This window comes from Macrobrachium nipponense, chromosome 37 (assembly GCF_015104395.2).
Source record: "Macrobrachium nipponense isolate FS-2020 chromosome 37, ASM1510439v2, whole genome shotgun sequence".
Classification (NCBI taxonomy): domain Eukaryota; kingdom Metazoa; phylum Arthropoda; class Malacostraca; order Decapoda; family Palaemonidae; genus Macrobrachium; species Macrobrachium nipponense.
Genome location: NC_061097.1, coordinates 37,087,503 through 37,108,515, shown reverse-complemented (window position 1 = coordinate 37,108,515; position 21,013 = coordinate 37,087,503). Strand labels below are relative to the sequence as shown.

At 43.9% G+C, this 21,013-nt stretch overlaps 2 protein-coding genes across 2 annotated transcripts in view; one reads left to right on the top strand and one right to left on the bottom strand.

Annotated features, from left to right (window-relative positions):
• The window catches only part of LOC135209142 (zinc finger protein Xfin-like), a 46,427-nt gene that overhangs the window by 18,597 nt on the left and 6,817 nt on the right, over nt 1-21,013 (bottom strand). The window contains exons 2-3 of the mRNA XM_064241799.1: nt 16,864-17,034; nt 11,840-14,960 (exon numbers count right to left, since the gene is read on the bottom strand). Of these exons, the coding sequence (XP_064097869.1) occupies nt 11,840-14,328 (2,489 nt within the window). The 5' untranslated portion in view covers nt 14,329-14,960; nt 16,864-17,034. The remainder of the gene's footprint in view (nt 1-11,839; nt 14,961-16,863; nt 17,035-21,013) is intronic.
• LOC135208961 (uncharacterized) lies at nt 18,010-19,444 on the top strand. Its single transcript, XM_064241515.1, has 2 exons — nt 18,010-18,452; nt 18,885-19,444. Exons 1-2 carry the CDS (start codon nt 18,060-18,062, stop codon nt 19,209-19,211), a joined length of 720 nt encoding a protein of 239 aa, XP_064097585.1. The 5' UTR covers nt 18,010-18,059; the 3' UTR covers nt 19,212-19,444.

Below are 21,013 nucleotides of genomic sequence, written 5' to 3'. Positions count from 1 at the left end.
TCGTAAACCCGAACAGGGACCGAGAGAAGATACTTCCTAAGATATGAGAGAGCTGTGGAAGATCAGAGTTGATATGGACCACTGGTTCCAAAAACTCGTTTCCAGGACTGGAGGGACGACAGAATTGCTTCCACTTCTTTCAGATTATGATCCAGGACATCTGAAACCCTCTCCAGATGTCCGGCACCTTCTTTCTATCACCTCAAGTGATACTTAACGCACCGAGAGATGTTCAGAATCATTCCTAGATCTTTAATAAAATTTCAGTTTCCCGGTAGGAAAAAACTGTAGAGGTCTGAATTGCAGTCTATTCAGGGAAACAAACTTCTTTAGGAAGGAAATGGTCCCCAGCAAGCTCATCCATTCCCTCCCACAGTATGTTTACTTCCCTAAACATAAAAAGGCTGCGCTTTGCCTAAGCAGGAGAGCATATAATAGTGAAATGTTGCGGTAGACTCGTAGTCCTATACCGTGCGGTAACGAGCACCGAAAGGAGTAAGAGATATCTCTGAGAACATAGTAAGGCAAAAACGAATGCAATGTTTATTCATTCATGTAAGAAATCCCCTCAATCTTAGGCTAAAGTACGTGATTGTAGGGCAGAGGATACAGTTAGTCAGTCAATCCCGCAGGAGAGAGAGAGACGTAACTGCAAGCACAGAGATACGGTTAGTCAGTCAATCCCGCAGGAGAGAGAGACGTAACCTACCGCGCATGACAGCGAAACGAGCATGTACTGGCCTCGTTTGCGGAGTTGGAACTGGCGGAGAGGACAGTGACAGCAGCAGCTTACGATCGTCGTCTCTTAACTTTATGCCTGGGTTGCCAGCTACCCTATTCTACGAAGAAATAGGTCCGTAATTTTTAGCATAAAGAGACTCTCAAGCTGGTATATTTAAGCGAAACAGAAAACGCTAAATATATAGATGCGTTCGTGTCGTCATAACACTACCATACAACGGTAAAAGATAAATCGGAAACTCCTGGAAGGCTGCAGGGAGTAACGATTAAATGTCCTTAAAATAATAGACCAATAGACCTCTCGGTTTGCCATACGAAGAGGTAACTACAGCAAGCGTATATGACTTGAACCAACCAGTAGTAAAATAACGCAAGGCAAAATATGATATTATATTGCAATAAAGTTTTTTCATACTTACCTGGCAGACATATATACTATAGCTGAATTCGGAAATACAGCTACATACATATCTGACAGGCAAGTTTCATAAACAAAACTCAAGAGAATTGAAGCGGACAGCTCAAGCTTCTCATGTTATTGGACATAAGCGTTCATTGACGTAGTCTACAAGTCTATTTCTTGTACGAGTCTGCGAATGATGAATGAGAGCTCTTCCGAATCTTGTCAATAAGAGCTTATCCGCTTACGCAATATAAAGTTAATGAGAAGTTTGTCAATGAGAAATAACCCATTTACGGGACAAAGAGATATTTTGTCAATGAGGGGATACCCACTTACTTGACAAAACGATAGTATATTGTCAATGGGGGAAATTCACTGAATTGACAAAACGTAATCCAGGAAGTCGAGCATTTTATTTTCGATTCCCGTCTCAAACGAGGAAGGGTCAAGAATCCTGTTAAGAGACGGCTTACGACAGTTAGAACGACGATGTTCAATTCGGCAGCGTAGTTCCCGACTAGGAACTAACAAAATCTATCAATCCTTGGAAAAGCCGCCCTTTCAGATGGGCTAAAAAGCTTGCAAAATTATCCTGGGAAGAGGAAGAAACTCTCCAACCAGCTTCCTCTTCCGTATCAAAATTTATTGGCAGTATGGCAAAGGAAGTCCTGTCTTGCGCTTTCCTGAAGAGCGTCCTTTTGATGAGTGCCTTTGCAAGAAACCTACTGAACGTTGCCGAGAGTCCTGACGTGCAGGACGTCAGCTTTTACATAACCCATAGCTGCCTTACCGCAAAGTCTTGACTGCGGTAGAGCAAAAGAGATCTTTCCTTGAGCTTTCCATAACTCCATCCAATCCTGGACTTTACGAAAAGCAATATTACTGACAGAGACCTCTATAATTCACGAAACCCGTGGTCTTGCTGGGTTTCGAAAACGAAGTTGCCTTTTCACTTTAAGCTTCCTCCGAAGCACTGCTTACTTCACAGGCGATGTAGAAGGGATCACCGAAGTTAGGTAAAAAATCTTTAGGCCCAAATCAGCTTGAAGACTTCAACAGAAACGTTCAGCCAGGCGAAACACCTGGCGTGCGCTGGCGCGCTCGCGCGGCCCCCGGCAGTCCCCACTGGCTAGCAGCGAGCACGCTCGGAGGGGTCCACTGGCGAGCAGCGAGCACTCTCGGCGTCCACTGGCGCGCGCCGCTCGCGCTCGGTATCCACTGGCGTGCACTCGGCCTCGGCGTCTACTGGTGCGCGCTTGGCGTGCACCCGCGCGCGCCTGGCGTCCATCCGAACGTCCCGTCCAAGCCGAGCGTCAAAAAAAAAAGCGTGCAGAAAAGCGTCACGCTCCTGACAGGCGTCAATGCAAGCGAAACTGCCTTCAGGGAAGAGCATTAGACATCTCGGAGAGAAAACCGACTGCACGAACTGTCTCAGGTGAAGGGTTGATCGTGTGAGAATACGCGGGGCGAGGGAACGCCTTCTTATTCTCACAGCAACAAAGCTAGGACGTCCGCGCTCAAAAGCGTCCTGCTAATATGACTTGCTTTCCCTTTTCTCGGTGGAATGGCGTACACGAGTTCAGGCGACGTTCGCCTTCTTACTTCTCACTGCAACGCATGACGAGAGAGAGAGAGAGGACGTGAAACGTCCTCTTCTATAAAGCTTCTATTTAGAGGGCGCGAGTCCTTCCGAAAGCTCCAAACCCTGCGCAGGGAGGACGAGAAGCAATCCTTCAGGATTCGTGCACGCACTTTGGCAGCCTGGGAGTAACTTCACGTCTGCCGAAGGCACGTCAGATCGGTGGGAGTTCCTCGTAACCCTCCTTCGGCTTTCGACATGCTCTCTCCCTGTTCCTGGGAGTCAAGCAGAGGTCCCGGCCTAGAGGCGAAATAAGGCCGATCTGACGCACCCTCCACTACACAAGGGGCACTGTCACTGCACTTAGCCACTTCACTTTTGCTCTCCAAAGCCAGCACTTTCGATTCTAAGTTACGAATCGATAGAGTATCAGAGAAAGGTCAATACCCTCTACAGAAACTGTTTAGGGCCCGAAGGCAACATTACAGGGTTAGGAGTAACAACTACAGAAGTAGCACTCTTCACCACAATGATAGGAGAGCGAGCACCTTAGATTCCAAGATACAGATGGAATCTATAACGTAAAGGGCATTACCTCACGAGACATATTTATAGCCCGTAGGCCATACTACGGGGTTAGGCAAAATAAAGTCTACAGGTAGGTTAGCCTACCCTGACTTTGTTTACTGATTAATTGCGTACATACGAATCATACGTCTCCTTACGGGAATTAGACAAAGTCTCACACTCCTTCACATGACAAATCTCAACAAAGAAGCAAGACACATAGCCCTCGTGCATATCGAGTGCGGAACTACCGAAGCTTTCGGTAGCCACACCCTATCTTAGCAGACAACACCCTCTGAAACTAGCCTAACTAGATTCAGATATACAAAAATGAATCATATTCAAAACAATTTAAGATAGCGTATGCCTAGCCACAAATCCAAGTCAATAAATCAAAAGACAATTAGGATATTTAGCGGCCATGAAGTTTCCAAAATCCTAAGACGGAGGTACTGAAAACAGGTGTTTCCAGCACCGGCGACAGAAAAATTATGAATAGAAAATGGGAATGGTTCCTGATACCCGCCTCCCAGCGGCGGGAATGGGTACTAACCACCTGGCTGACCACTGTGTGTGCCGGAAGTTTTTGAATTTCTGTCGGACTTCAGAAAATACAGCTATATATATATCTGACAGGTAAGTTTCATGAACAAACTAAGGTTTTCTTAGGATTTTTGACAATGTTCCGGCTTACAACGTGTCTCAGGAAAGGATCCCCCGTCGTAACCCGGGGACTGCCTGTACATATATGCTTTTCTTTCAGAGATAAAACACATAGAGTCAAGCCCTTACGGGATTCACAGGAGATAGGGACCACAATCCCCAGGGAATAGCTATAATCTGCAAATACTTGACATCCCTTTCAAAATGCTTATAACTGCCTATGTATTTTGATAGTTCAAACACAAAAACCATCCTCTAAAATTGCTTATACCTGCATATTTTAATATTTGTATCATGAAAAATAATTTAGTCACAAAAATAATATAAAAATACAGTAATTGGTGAATATTTCTCCATGAAAAATGTTGTGAATAATGTGGATATACATTCCACAGAAAAATCTGCGAACAGGTAAAGCCGAGAATCCAAAACTGCAAATAAGCGGGGGTCAACTGTAATTCTACAGATTAGAACTCTACTGGTCCAATAGTAGCTGCTGACCATGTTGTGTAGCAGCCTGGTGAAATGTTGGGGTTAGACTCATCATCCTAATTTTCTTAAGCCTCTACACTGATCAATGGGCAAGGTATCTTCTGGGGACTGTGCTCCCCCCACCTCCTCCTTACTTCCTGGTATGTATCACCTTTTAGATATTTCTCTATATTTATTGACCACTTATGACTTCGCTAGCACGCCCCATCTAGTCATGACCAAATGGTATTACCAAGATTCACTTCTGTCACTAAATTTTCATGCAACTTGCAGTTATAAATCACAAATAACTATGGTTTGTATCAGCCTAAGAAGGAAATATGATATTGTTAAGATACAATAAAGTTTGTTCATACTTACCTGGCAGATATATATATAGCTGTATTCTCTGAAGTCCGACAGAATTTCTAAAAACTTACGACACACGTAGTGGGAGTAGGGTGGTTAGTACCCATTCCCGCCGCTGGGAGGCGGGTATCAGGAACCATTCCCATTTTCTATCAGATTTCTATCTCCACTGTCTCCTGAGGGGAGGTGGGTGGGTACTTAAAATATATATATCTGCCAGGTAAGTATGAACAAACTTTATTGTATCTTAACAATATCATTTTTGTTTTTTCATGAAACTTACTGTCAGATATATATATAGCTGAATCCACCACCTTTTGGCGGTGGGGGAGAGACAGAAAAGGATTTAGGAAACTATATATGTAGATGATTGACATCTTGGTTCCTTACCTGTTAGCATAGCTGACTTCGTGATTACTGTCACCCAAGCCTGCATCTGCTTCACTAGAGTTACCAACAAGGTAGAGACCTGTGTAGTTGGTGCGCTCTAGATGATCTGCCAACAGGGACGAGACCACAATGTGACTAGACCATGACCATACTCAAGAGGACAACGAGGCAAAACCACCACCTAAGTTAGCCTAACCAAATACTCCCATATACCAAAGGCTAAAAGAAGGGAAGACCGCATTCGGCGGCCGACCCTACAACCATAAACATTACGAACATTAAAAACTCACCTACCCTTTTCTACGGGAAAGGATGAGTGCTACCTCCTGCCCCCAAGATAGTGTCTGCGGCGACGTATGGTCCAAGAGAGTAACAGTTCTCATATGTCGTTCTGACCTCCCGTAAATAGTGCGAGGCGAACACCGAGTTACTTCTCCAAAAAGTGGCACTTAAAATATCTTTGAGAGCCATATTTTTCTGAAAGGCTATAGAAGGTCGAAATAGCCCTTACTTCATGAGCGTTAACACTTTTTAAAAGCTTAAAGTCACTATCTTGACAATAAGCGTGCGCCTCCTTAATGGTGTTCCTCAAAAAGAATGCCAGTGCATTCTTAGACATGGGCATATTAGGCCTCTTAACCGAACACCATAAGTTCTCTGCAGAACCTCTACACTCCTTTGTCCTACGAAGATATTCTTTAAGAGCCCTAACAGGACACAGGACTCTTTCTGGCTCTTGACCAATGATTTCTGCCATACCTTTGATTTCAAACGTCTTAGGCCAAGGGTTGGAAGGGTTCTCATTCTTAGCCAGGAATGACATACTCAAAGAGTCAGATTGCATTATGCCCTTTGAAGCCGAACTGTGTTTACTAATCGCCTGTATCTCGCTAACCCTCTTCGCCGTCGCCAGAGCAGTTAGGAATACAGTCTTCTTCGTCAAATCTCGCAAAGAGGCAGAGTAAATAGGTTCGAAGCGGCTTGACGTTAAAAACTTGAGAACCACATCCAGATTCCACGAAAGCAACTTAGCCATCGGTACCTTGGTGGTCTCAAAAGATTTCAGTAGATCATGTAGGTCTTTATTATTAGCAAGGTCAAGACCTCTATGTCGAAAAACTACAGATAAGACACTTCTGTAGCCTTTAATGGTTGACACTGCGAGCTTCAAATCTCGTCTGAGATAAAGAAGGAAGTCGGCGATCTGGCTCACAGAGGTCGTGGTAGAGGAAACTCCTTTCTTCCTACACCAGCGCCTAAAAGCTGCCCACTTCGACTGGTAAACCGCGATTGACGAAGGTCTTCTCGCGGTGGCGATAGCTTTAGCCACAGGTTTCGAAAAACCTCTCGCTCTGGCCAACTTCTGGATAGTCTGAACGCAGTCAGACTCAGAGCGGAGAGGTTTTTGTGGTACCTCTCGAAGTGGGGTTGTTTGAGTAGATCTCTCCTTAACGGAAGAGATCTCGGAAAATCCACCAGGTAGGACATCACCTCTGTGAACCAGATCGCTGCAGGCCAAAAGGGGGCGATTAACGTCAACCTCGTCCCCTCCGAAGCTGTGAACTTTCTCATCACTTCCCCCAGAATCTTGAATGGGGGGAAATGCGTAGAGGTCTAGGCCCGTCCAATCCCATAAACAGGGCGTCCACTGCTACTGCCCCCGGATCGAGAACTGGGGAGCAGTAAAGAGGAAGTCTCGCCGTCCTTGCGGTTGCAAAAACGTCCACCAAGGGGCGTCCCCAAAGACTCCACAGCTCCTGGCATACGTCCTGATTGGAGTCCACTCTGTCGGCAGCAACTGACCTTGTCGACTGAGGAGATCCGCCCGGACGTTCTCGACTCCGGCAATGAACCTTGTCAAGATCGTGATCTCTCTCTCCTTCGCCCAAATCAGAATTTCCTTCGCTAGAGCGAACAGGGAGCGAGAGTGAGTTCCTCCTTGTTTCTTCAAGTATGCCAGGGCTGTGGTATTGTCCGAGTTGACTTGAACTACTCGACGGGAGACTTTGTCCTGAAAGAACTGGAGCGCTAATTGAACCGCTGCCAGCTCCTTGAAGTTGATATGCCAGGCTACCTGTTCCCCTCTCCAGGTGCCTGACACTTCCTCCCCCCCTAGTGTTGCTCCCCACCCCGTGGATGACGCATCGGAGAACAACACTAGGTCGGGGTTCCGAAGCTTGAGGGATATGCCCTCTGAGAGCTTTAACGGATCGAGCCACCATCTTAGATGGCTCTTCACCTCTTCTGAGATGGTTAAGATCATATCGAAGTTGTCCTTCTCTGTCCAATTGTCCGACAGGAAGAATTGAAGAGGTCGGAGATGTAGCCTCCCCAGGGAAACAAACTTCTCCAGCGAGGAAATGGTCCCAGCAGACTCATCCATTCCCTCACCGAGCATGAATCCTTCCCTAGAAAGGCTGACACTTTCTCTATGCCTTGTTGCTGACGTTCCTGGGACGGGACGGAAAAGCCCGAAAAGCCACTGAATCCATCTGAATCCCCAGATACACGATGGACTGTGTTGGGGTCAGATGTGACTTTTCGAAGTTCACCAGAAGTCCCAGGGACGCAGCTAAAGACAGAGTCGTTTTCAGGTCCTCCAGGCACCGGGTCTGCGAAGAAGCTCGGATGAGCCAGTCGTCCAAGTAGAGCGAGATCCTGATGTTGGAAAGATGGAGCCACCTCGCCACATTCTTCATTAAGATGGTGAACACAAATGGGGCCGTACTCAGACCGAAACAGAGAGCCCTGAACTGAAACACCATTTCCTTCAGGACGAAACCGAAGGTACTTCATAGACTGGGGGTGTATCGGGACGTGAAAGTATGCGTCCTGAAGATCGAGTGATACCATCCAATCCCCCGGTCTTAAGGCCCCCAGAACTGACTGAGGTGTCTCCATCTTGAACTTTTGCTTTTCTATAAAGAGGTTCAGACGACTTACGTCCAAGACTGGCCGCCACCCTCCCGAGTGTTTCGGAACAAGAAACAATCTGTTGTAAAATCCTGGCGTAGCCAGGTCTAAGACCTGTTCCACTGCTCGTTTCTCGAGCATCTGCTCGAGCAGATCGAAAAGAATCCTTTGCTTTTCTTGAGGATACGACGGGGACAAGTCCCTGGGAGTGGAAGTCAGAGGGGGAGGCTTTACGAACGGAATCTTGTACCCCTTCTCTATAATGTTGAGAGACCAGGTGTCTGCCTCTCTTTCTCTCCAGGCTCCTCCAAACAACTGAAGCCTGGCTCCTACCGGTGACTGAAGGCACGCATTCTCACTTCTTGCCCCTGGACTTAGCCGGGGCTCTACCTCTAGGAAGACCTCTTCCTCGGGGTACAGATCTAGCTGAAGATCCTCCACGAAAGGGCTTCTGCTTCTTAAAAGGACTGAACTCCTGAAGACGTGGAAGGGACAGCAGGACGTCTCGACGACCTGTGTCAAAAAGTCTTGAGTGGCTTTCTCCTGTAGACTTACTGCCAGATCCTTCACCAAAGCCTGGGGGAAGAGATGACTCTGAGAACGGCGCATACAAAAGTTCTGTCTTCTGTGCGGGAGAGACAGACTTAGCCGCAAAAATTACAATACAGCGATCTCTTCTTCAACACGCCTGCTGAAAAAAGAGATGCTAATTCCTCTGAGCCATCCCTGACGGCCTTGTCCATGCATGACAAAACACTGGACAGCTCCCCCAAGCTGATCGGAATCTGGCTACGAGACTGGTTGTCTAGCACTCCGAGACACCAGTCTAAGAAGTTAAATACTTCTAAGGATCTAAACAGACCCTTCAACAGATGATCCATCTCTGACGTAGTCCACGACACCTTCGCTGAGGCTAACAGAGCTCTTCTTGAGGCATCTACAACGCTAGCGAAATCTCCCTGTGCTGACGTCGGAACCTTCAAACCTAACTCCTCACCGGTTTCATACCACATCCCTGCCTTACCGCTAAGCCTAGACGGAGGCAGGGCGAAAGTGGTGCTTCCTTTAGCTTTCCTAGTCTCCATCCAAGTGTTAACTTTCCGGAAAGCCCTCTTGGTAGACAAAAACGTTTTCATCTTAACAAACCCTGGTGTCTTCTTAGCTTTCGACGACGAAAACTGCGATGGAGGAGAAGGAGGAGCAGAAGGAAGGAAGGTATCTCCAAAAGAATCACGGAGCAGCCGAGCCAAAACTTGATAGTCTGAAGAAGACGACGTCGAGGGTTGTTCTTCATCAACCTCCTCCGAAGAACAGCTCAATTCCCCTTCTTCCTTACCCGAGTTAAACTCCGAAGAAAGAGGTAGAAGACCTTTCACTCCAAGTCTCCTATCAGACCGATGACGAGAAGAAGAGGGTAACGTATCCTTAACAGAATCGTTAGCCGATACAGGAACAGCAATCACAACTTGGGTAGAACGCGAAGTAGAAGGAAGACGTGTAGCGTCATCTAAAGACTCGGGAACAACGTCCGATCGAGAGGGAACTTCCGTACTCGCGTCCAAGACGCTCTTACGACGATGTCTATTAGCGTCCATCGGAGCGTCTAACCTAGCGTCCAAATCAGCGTGCAACTGAGCGTCCAACGAAGCGTCCAACGAAGCGTCCAACGAAGCGTCCAAAGAAGCGATGAGCGGAGCGTCCCTCCTAGCGTCCCTCGAAGCGTCTCTACGATCGTCCCGCGAAGAGACAGGAATTGACACTTGACGAGCGTCCCGATGAACGTCAACACAAGCAGGACGAAGCGGAGCGGTGCGTACCAAATTCCGTCCGTCAGAAACTAAAGCATCTTCATCAGAAACGTCGATGTCGGAACGCCGAGCGTCCTCACGTCGAGAAGAGAGGGCAGAATGAAGAAACCTCTCTCTCTCCTGACGTTTACTTCCACCTCTAGACGAACGCTGGGGAGAACGAAGTCTAGACGACGAAATACCATGAAACGGGGACGAAAGACGAGCAGGCGGAGAAGACTTGATCTCTTGATCGGAAGTCTATCGTCCTTCTTACGGCCAGAAACCGTTTCCTTCTGCTTAAGTAAAGCATCCAGTTGTCGCTGCATAGCAAGGATTATCTCCGTCTGCGAAGGATCTATACGAGGAGAAGAGCCATGCCTGCGAGAAGGTGAGGGGCGAGGGGACGCCTTCTTCCTTCTCCCAGGAACAGCCTTAGCTCTAGAGCGACTGGGGCACTCAAAGACGTCATCATCGGAAGACGACCTAGCCTTCTTCTGGGGCGGAAAGGACACGCTTTCCGGAGAAGAATGCCAATCAGACAGAGCATGACGTGAAGCGTCCTGATCTTGAAACGTCCTCTTCAAAGGTCGCGAATCCGAACGAGATTCCCACCCCTTGCGCGGGGAGGACGCGTCGGAAGACGAGAAACAATCCTTTAGGACACGTGCTCGAGCACGCTCCTTAGCAGCCTGGGAAGCGTCAACAGGTACTGCTGAAGGGACGTCAGATTGGTGGGGGATCCCCGTAACTCTCCTTCGGCCTTCGACATGCCCTCTCCCTGAGTCCTGGGAGTCCGGCAGAGGTCCCAGCCTAGAGGCGCTATAGGGCCGATCTGACGCCCCCTCCACTTCACTAGGGGCACTACCACTACACTTAGCACTTTCCCTGTTTTCAAGGGCTAGAACCTTAGATTCCAGAGTTTCAAAAGAATCAAAATAGCGAAAGGGCATTACCCTCCGCAGACACCACTTGAGGGCCCGAAGGCAACACTACGGGGTTAGGAGTCACAAAATCTAAAGAAGGGTTAGAAGGGGTTACATTATTACCCTGTCTACTACCCGATTTACTCCTGGAGGAAGACGACCTGATCCTATCACGCTCTAATTTATTTACATAGGATTCATAAGTCTTCCATTGAGCATCATTCAAACTTTCACACTCCGTGCAGCGAAAATCATACCTACACACTTGCCCCCTACAACCTTTACACACTGTGTGAGGATCAACCAAAGCTTTTGGTAACCTCACCTTGCATTTGTCTTTCATACACACTCTGGCACTAGCCGAACTAGAATCTGACATATTTAAGGAAAAAACCAAGCCAAAATCAAAAACAATCCAAAGTCACGTATGCCAAGCTATCGATCCAATAACAAATAACCAAAAAGTCAAGAGGATACTCAAGCAAAGAAAGTTTTCCAAAATCCCGAGGGGGAGGTGCTGTAAACAGATGTTTACAACACCGGCGACAGAAGAAATCTGATAGAAAATGGGAATGGTTCCTGATACCCGCCTCCCAGCGGCGGGAATGGGTACTAACCACCCTACTCCCACTACGTGTGTCGTAAGTTTTTAGAAATTCTGTCGGACTTCAGAGAATACAGCTATATATATATCTGACAGGTAAGTTTCATGAACAAATTGCAAAGCTCAGAATCTGTAAAATTTCTTTAACCTAACCCAATCACCTCATATCTACAGGCAGATGTTATATCAAACAAAAATTATGCTTTTTAAAAATTCTTATTTTCAATTTATCATATTTTCATCATTACTTGTGACAACATACCATGAAAAAAATAACTGTTTATAACGAACAGTAAATTTATAAATCTATTGTTGTATGACAAAGGTCATGCCACACCAATTACATAAATGACAAATCTATTGTTTAAAAAATTTTATATAAGCAATACATAAGCAGTCCTATTTAGCTACAAAACAATCACATACCTTAGGGCGTCGGAGGTAATAAATTTCTCTGCACACAGGTCACAGTCATATGGTCGCAAAGTTGAATGAGTTGTATTGAGATGTCTCATCAAGTCCGATCTCACTGTAAACCTCAGACCACACGTATCACAGGGATGCTTGGCTTCTCCATGCATGCGAAGCATGTGAATCTTGAAAGATGACGCAAGCATTTCCTTGTCACAGATAGTGCACCTGGCTTTGGGACCGGGATCGTCACTATGGATACGCTGGTGGTCGGTAAAGGCTTTCTTGGTAGAAGCCATGTAGCCACACTCAGAACACAGATAGTCCTTTGTCTCTTCATCCTTGTTGTGGAAACGGTGAAGGTGGATCTTCAATGCTGCCTTACTTGCAACCTTCAGCCCACAAACACAGCACACAAACTCGTGAGGGCCCATCTGCGTGTAAGGCACGTGCGTCTCTCGATGGCGTTCTAATTCATATTTATAATTAAATATTTGATCGCACTCGTCACAAGGGTGAACACGATGTCTCCCATCAGTAACACCACCATTTTCACTGCAACGTGGATGAACAGACTTTTTGTGGTCTGCAAGTGCTTTCTTGCTTGTGAACGAATTCTCGCACAAGCGGCAATGCCATAAGTTTTCGTGGCCATCATGCTTATCTCCATATTCATCATCTTCCTCGTCCTCATCGTCATCTCGTTTCCGCTTCCTAAAACCATGGGCCGCTATTCTGTGCATCTTACGACTCTTTTCATCAAGGAATGTCTTCCTGCATTTATCACAGGCGTAAGGGCCTGGTTTAAGGTTCATATATCCAGGCGTTACTTTGATAACAGTTGGTGATGAATCGACAACAGTTGGATTCATTAACAATACCATTGAACCATCTGGAGCCGTCTGTATCATTGTCTGGGGTTTGGGCTGAATAGGGCGCATGGAAGCAAGCAACTGTGATGCAGCATCCATCCCCACCTTCGGCTGCTCTACTGAATTAAGAGCAGTTGTAAAGGAACGCCCAATTCCAGTATGTGTCACAGATACAATGGTGTTTGACAGACTACTACTAGATACAGATTCTACTTTCAACGGGCTACTTTTAATGGGAACCACACTTTTCTCCTTGGAATCTTCTTGCTCCTGTTTAACTTGTGTACTTTTGTTGTTGGTTTTATCACTCTTCACATGATCCTGTACTCCCAAACCAGGTTCTGGTGAATCTCGTGCCCCTAAAATAGGTCTCACCAACCCTGTAGGATGCATATCATGCTCTTTGATCATGTGGCTGGCCACCATCTCCTTTGTGAGGAATTTGCGCTTGCATATGTGACAGGCATATGGCTTACGTGGACGACCACCCTTCCTCTTAATTTGCACGATAGGTGTCTCTGATGCTGCCGACTCTGATTTGTTTTTCTTGAGCATTTCAACTTTTTTGGGCTGCCTTCCCCGTCTGGGTCTGGTAGCTGCTAAATCATCTAAATTCAGTTTTGGAGGGTGATACACTACTGGAGCAGAATTTAACCCAACTGTCCCTAAATGACTAGTTTTGGGTAACACTTGGAATGTTAACTTTGGACGTTGATTGCCAGTGAACAAGTTACTTATCTGCTTCTTTAAACGGTTCAGATGGGTGTAAGCACTATCAGTTTCATTGATCAGTTCCGAACACCTTGAGCACAAATCCACAGATCCAGTATTTGTAACCACAGTCTGATTCAACACATCACTCAACAATTCTAGCAACGTAATTTGTGTATTAAATAACTTTTGAGATTTTAAATAATAAAACCTTTCGCTGGGATCTGATAAGTGACGTCCACAAACAAAACATGAGCAAGGTCCATTGTTGGGTTGTTCAACAGTGGTAGTTACAGTTGAGGGATTAGCAAGTAAATTTAGTGATATGTTACTTGGGCATATAGGTCCACCAGAGATACTACTGTGTAGGCTGGAAGGAACTGAATTATTTGTACTTACTGGCAACACACTTGGCACAATATCACCTATGTTTGGTCTTATCGGTATTCCATGAGACACAGGATGCTGGTGAGTATTCGTCACTGTCAAAACTGGCTGCTGGACTTGAGGCTGCTGAGCTGAGATGATATGCTGAGATCTAACTTGCAAATTCTGCTGCTGCTGCTGCTCTTCTATGTGCTGATCATGCTGATGGATGAAAACTAACTGCTCTTGCAGCGTCTTCTCTTCTTCGTTGACCTGCAGAGGGTCTCCATTACTGGCACTATCGACTTCTTTTATACTGTTCAGATCCCCGTCCGACGATATCACTAAAGTCTCGTTAGCCGTTATAATCTCCTCGCCCGTTATGACTTCTGTAGTTACATCACTGGTTATGATTTCACTTGATACATCTCCACTAACAGAGTTGTCATCAGTGACCATGGCCAGGCTGGCGACCATGTCTGAACCATCATGACACTCAACACCAGCCAGAACTTGGTGATACTCCTGAACCGCTTCACTTTCCTGGTTATTCATTTTCTACAAAAGCTATGTCCTACTTCATTACCTTAGTCTTGACTAGAGTTATAAACAGCATTGCTCATATTGTAAAGAGAAAATTGTTACATCAAGGATCTATTTAGATTACTATGATTCACAGACACAATCAGAGAAATGGAAAAGTGTTTCCACAAAATACTTATCAATACAGCAATGCATTAAAAAAAATTAACAGACTTCAAATTACATTCTGCACCTAAGTATGTATACAAAATACAAGCTTTCTATCTTGCATTATATGTAACTGTAATGACTAAAGTACTTTAGTAAGCAAAACAGCAACACTGTAACTACATATATTTGTTCAGATTTTCCACAAAGTATGGAGCTAATGACTTGGTTATCATAACCTAAAACCACAATGCTCTAGGAACGAAAAAAATCACATCATAAGTGCTGCAATCAAATTACAATTGTACTTTTCATGATAGACATCCACACAATCTCACTCTAATCTTCTGATGTATAAAATTACAGTACGGCAAGCTTTTTAGGTCAATATTTAATTTTAAGAGCAGAAATTGACAATAACATTATTCTACATTGGATGGGCTCACTTCCAGTTAAGATGGGCATGTCAAGAGTGTCCCTCTTCAATTTCTTCATATCTGAAAAGATTAAGAAAAACAGGATGGACAAACATATGATTTCACAAATACAAACTGGTCTAATACATTTTCAGTGCAAGTCTGACAAATTTTCATTATAGTAAATTATACTGTATAACAAATGCTCTTTTTCAAGCAAATTAATCATTCTCCAGCCTAAAATCATTAAATATTCTCATTGTGTCAGTGTCAGTATAAAGTCAAAAGGATGCACACTCAAACAGCTGACACTGCAAGGATTTTATGACAGCATAATTAAAGTTATCAACACTCTGGTAATAAAAACAAAGTACCATAAAAAGGCAGTGTCAAAACCCCCTGCATACACTGGACCATGAATCTCTATCCTACAAAGGCAGTGTGTCAAAACCCCCTGCATACACTGGACTATGCATCTCTATCCTACAAGTACACTTGCACTTCCATGACAGAAAGGTCCCCTCTTTCTCACAACTCTCTTAAACCATCTAGCCATCATTTTCTAAGTTTTCCTCTTCTCATTCCTCAAAACAATTCTGAATTATACTCTTTTAACCAACCTATCATCCTTGGTTCTTCCCACATGACCATGCCATGTTTGAATATTTTATGGCAGTTTTGTCACTATTAACTATGTAGTAGGGCATAGGCCTATTAGCCTCACTTCCTTTCTGTCTCCATTACTTTCTCATGTTGGGTACCTAGTTATGAGAATGACAGGAGCAGGCTCTCTAACACTACCTACAAATAGAAGATCAATCCATGTTTCCGACGTTCAGCGTTGCTTGGAGGTCCAGGGGTGATGCCCACCTGGCCAGGTCAGGGCAAGGCAGCCTAAGCCATGCAGGTTATACAGGTATGGTCTGGTTTGGTCATGACACAGCATTCTAGGAAAGGTTAGGTTTTTCCACTGGCAAAATAAGAGTTCCTCATTCTCAACTGGCGTCCTTTTGTTTCAGTACCATGCTTCTCTTTTTCTTCTACTTCTAGCCCTAAGTTAAAATATTTTCTGATATTTTTATGCATTCCAAGCCTTTAAGTTTTCCTATCATAATGTAAATCACCAGCCTTCATTGTTCTTGACTCTATTTTTAACTAAAAGCTTTTAGATAACACTGGCCAAAACTTGGGGACAATAAACAAATTGGAACTTCCATGATATAATAATTATTTAAAATCCGCAACCAATTAAAATTTCATAAATTCATTAGAATTGTCCCAAGATGTTTACTGACTCCTACCTATCCAGTTTTCAAGACCATTTCTCCAATTTAGCATTGGCTGATAACTTTATTTATGCTGTTATAAAATCCTTGCAGTGTCAGCTGTTTGACTGTGCATCCTTTTGACTTTATAGTCACACTGACACAATGAGAATATTTAATGATTTTAGGCTGGAGAATGATTAATTTGCTTGAAAAAGAGCATTTGTTACACAGTATAATTTACTATAATGAAAATTTGTGTGCAAGTAGTGTTCAAGATTTTGAAATATGTATTTTATACATTAAATAATACGTAAACCATAAATTAGCTAATCCCCCAGGAAGTACCTAGATTTATCCCTTTCACAGACAGCGGTCTCTCTCTCTCCCAATACACAGACCATGACTACCTATTAGGCTAACTCATATAATCAGTCAGAAAAATATATCGTTCGTATTTCTAGCTAAGAGTAAGGTTCAAAGCATTATTATTTTAATTTATCGTTAATTACCATATGTCTAAAGAAAAATATCCTGGTTTATCCTATCAAGGGCTTCTATGCTTGGCATACGAAAAGAATCCCTAAATGCCTCGTGTAAACTCATCTACAAGACATAAACTAAATAAAAACATCCACAAAACCCATAAAAATACTCGGTAAGTTGTTTCCGTCCGCGGAAGACGTTGTCAAAAAACAATCGTCTACGCAGATCCTTACCTTAGAAGTCTCTCACGGTCTCACCTGAGGTTTGTTTACACTTTTACAACATGGCCGCGTATCTCCCGAGTCTTCTGCCAGACGGGTCCCGGCAGCCAATGGGAGAAGGGTTTGTCGCGGCTGACCAATCAGAAGTCTCGAAAGTGAGACGACGTCTCGACACCGAAACAGCTGGAAGTCGGGGTTTTTAAAAAGGGCTTTATTATTATTTGTCACAACACTAGGGACCAGAAACATGCATTTGATTATTTTAGTTGAAAATTCAATTATTTAAAACTCAGGGATGTGTATTGCTCAACTCTTTTCCAAGACTTGTGGACAATGAAGAATGATTCGTTCTCTTCAGTAGAAAGACAAACATTTCTTTTACATTATCACGATATTTTAAGGAATGTGATATGATTTGCGTCTTTCATAAGGATTTATTATTTAACGAATTAATACTGTGTATGTTATAGAGTAATGATTGGTTCTGATCCGGATTTTTTTTAAAAGAAAAATTTTATATTTACACACTGAACGAATCTGGTGTTATGCTTTCGTGCTTGACAAGTTTAGCCACGCCCACTATACGTTTTTGACAGGTAACCTTGGGTCACCGTCGTATGGTCTGCCGATTGTCAGCCCCTGCCTTTTTGTACTCTCGAGTTTCTCAAATCAAACCCTGAAATAATATTGCAAGTGAAAACTTTCAAACCTGCCCATTGCAAAGAGTACTTAAGTCAGATACCATTAAGTTTATGGGCAGTGCGGACAAGGAATAAGTCATCGACTAATCGCACAAGTCTCCTAGAGACCAAACAAGCAAAGCATTCGTTTCATCACCTACATGAGGTCTGTGAAGGTATAGGTAGGCCACTCCCCCCCCCCCCCCCCACCCCCCCCCCCCCCCCCAACCCCTCTCATTCACAGGGATATAGTCTGGCCGTAGCATATAGCGGGGTTTACACGGGCGAACAGCTCGTCGAGCCTGGTTCGACAACCCTGTGTTTGAATTGATGTTCGAGCGTGTAAACGGGCTATTTGGTTGTCGAGCGCGCTCGTCGAACGGCTCGATGAAAGTCAGGCTCATCTTGACTTTTGTGGGCGGAGCTACATTGTTTGACTAACGGTGTGAACGTGTGAACGGGTGTCGAACATCGAACCTCAGTTGTTATTCAAACCTGCTGGAGGAAACATCATCAAAGAAATGAATAATGGCTGCCATTAATGAGAGCAAGAATGAGAAGGAAGTCGTACTTGATTTCATACATGCATATCGGGCTCATCCAGCTTCATGGAAAGTTAAATCAAAAGGCTATTCCAATAAAGTAGCCAGAAACAAAGGAATAGCGGCTCTGCATGAAATATTGAAAGAACTCGAGCCTGACTGCACACGAGACGCCTTGACGAAGAAAATAAACTCCTTACGAGCAAGTTTTAGGAGAGAACACAAGAAAATAGAAAGCTCGAAGACGTCTGGGACCTCAGCAGATGATATATATGCGACATCACTTTGGTTTTCTGATGAGATGATGTTTGTATTAGATCAGGATGTCGCACGAGAGAGCTGCTCTAATCTGGGGGATATTGACAACATAAATGATGAGGTAAGTGACAAAGAACTCATATATATTATATTTTATTAACAGAAAGTAGGTCCATGTAATTGTTACAAATACTTTATCTTAACAAAGTAATACAGTACTTTTATTTTAATATTTGTATAATGTCATTCCACAAAACAGTAGCCTACACCTACACTTTATTATTTGGTTTACACGAAGTCTCTTTGCCATGGTACTGCACCCTCGTTATTAAAGAAATCTTTAAATTTCACACGTACGTCTTTAGCAATTTTGGAATAGTTTCGCATTCCATGACCGTGCGCTAAACTTGCAACAGAATTAGGATCCACTGATAACCCTGGCACAGTTATTCTGTTTGAAATATCATCCCTATGGAAGCATTCTGTGTGTATATACACACCTACATACATACATACATACAATTACTTTCATTTTATGTATCTTTACTTTCAGAATGAAGAAGGGGATGAAACGGAAAATGCTAAACCCAGCACGAGCCAACAGGGACGTCCTCGCAAACGTTTCTCTAAATCTGATCAAATATTGGATACAGTTGCAAGAAAACTGGATGAATCTGTAAATACAGACATGTCTGGTATGGATAGCTTCGGGAAATACGTCACACGTAGGATACTTGCAATGGACCAGCGAACTTCAATAATAACTAGAAAAATCATACATGATGTACTTTTTGAGGCAGAGATGGGGAATTTAAATTCTTCATCTCGAGTAGTTACAACACACCAAGAGCCGGTACCATTACCAAATGCCTTCAAATAACTCAGTGTATAGTTACTGCAGTAACAGCAGTAGTGACTCCGGGATGTCGCAGTACTTTTCACATTTTCAACCTTAGGATATAGCATATGCCCTACGTTAACTTGGGACATGTTTTATTTTTCTCATTTTTACCAAGCTTACTATAATATATGTTACTACATTTCAGGTGTCATATGTTATCAATAAACATTTACAAATATACAACTCTTACAAATTATTCATTGCCTTTAGATAGGCTTTGTGAAGGACCTTGTAGATAGCAGCACATGTCTGGTATGATAGATGACAAAGAGCTGGTGGAAATGATGGCAGAATATTTTAGATCATTAAGTGACCTTCCTGTTGCTAAATAGCGTAAAGTGACACTCAAGTCTTTCATGTGGAGTTATGGCTTCCTCATAGTAGTATCTTCATAAGTAATGAAAGAGCTGACACGATTCAGTAGATCAATGTACGTGTCTTCATCCATACGCAAATAATTGCGCCAGTCATCTGGCTCTAATTTTAAAGCAACAAGCAAGTTGGTGTGTGAAAATTTCTCTTTTTAGTAGGCAATCCTTCGTCCACTTTGATCTTTTCTTTTTTTTTTCCTTCTTAGTGCCACTGCTAAAGCAATGGCTATCAAATCATCCTGGTCGAGAGACATGTTGACGTTGTTTTAGCACGAGGCACACTGAGGTTCGATGTACTGTCTGAAAGCTCTTCGAGCCGTTCTACAAGTAGGTTCGACAACCGGGCTCGGCGAGCTGTTCGGCCGTGTAAACCCGCCGCTACTAGGTTTATGGGCAGTGCGGACAAGGAATAAGTCATCGACTAATCGCACAAGTCTCCTAGAGACCAAACAAGCAAAGCATTCGTTTAATCACCTACATGAGGTCTGTGAAGGTATAGGTAGGCCACTCCCCCCCCCCCCCCAACCCCTCTCATTCACAGGGATATAGTCTGGCCGTAGCATATGAAATGAAGAGTTATCGATGACTTGAATAGGTGGCTGAACTTAGCACTCGAGCCAATGTTGTGGTAATACCGCTGAGCTGCCATGCAACATACTTCAGTTAGACGAGTTTGCTCTTCCCCTAGACCGACAGGACACCAAATGTATGAAAGATAGACAAAGGGTAACGGGAAATTCAAATATATGTTTTACAACCTATCGTGGCAATTATCAAAACTTACAGAAACGGAATTTCATGGACAATCGTGGAAACACCTGAAACAACTCAATATTATGTCTGAAGATCAGTCAGCTGACTTACAAAACCCACCCAATAGAGAATACTTAGTGCGCAATTACATATGGTAGAAATTATGGCAAATAGAAAATGTGGCATCCTGTTATGTTCGGCCTAAGTGCAGCATTTGACACAGTTGACCACTATATGATGCTGGAAGACGTGAGAGCAGCAGGAATCGAAGAGGATACACTCAAATGGTACAAAAGATACTTAGAAAACAGGAGGGTTACAGTGTTTATATCAAGTGTGAAATCAGAAAAGAAACACCTATAAAGAAGAGTGCCAAAGGCTGCGTTCTTGGGTCCACTGCTATTTGGAATTTATACAACTGATTTATCTAGAATTCTAAACAACCACAAGGTTAGGGGCAGTACAGACTATCAAACACGTACGCTCAAATTGGCGTTGACAATCCAATTTGAGGATGTAATGGCGTGTTTGAAGGATTGAACAAGCTGTTTGAAGCTGGTTCGTCCAACATGACGTTTAGCCAGCATATTTGACAAGTGTGTAGTGATGTTTGATCATACACGCTCATTTGGTCAACAGCAGCCATGGCGAACGCAC

Bases quoted from the DNA above. Each gene is read 5' to 3' on its own strand.
- LOC135208961 (XM_064241515.1), top strand. From the start codon at position 18,060: ATGGCTGCCATTAATGAGAGCAAGAATGAGAAGGAAGTCGTACTTGAT. The intron at 18,453-18,884 runs GTAAGTGACAAA...CTTTACTTTCAG, and splicing joins TTGACAACATAAATGATGAG to AATGAAGAAGGGGATGAAAC.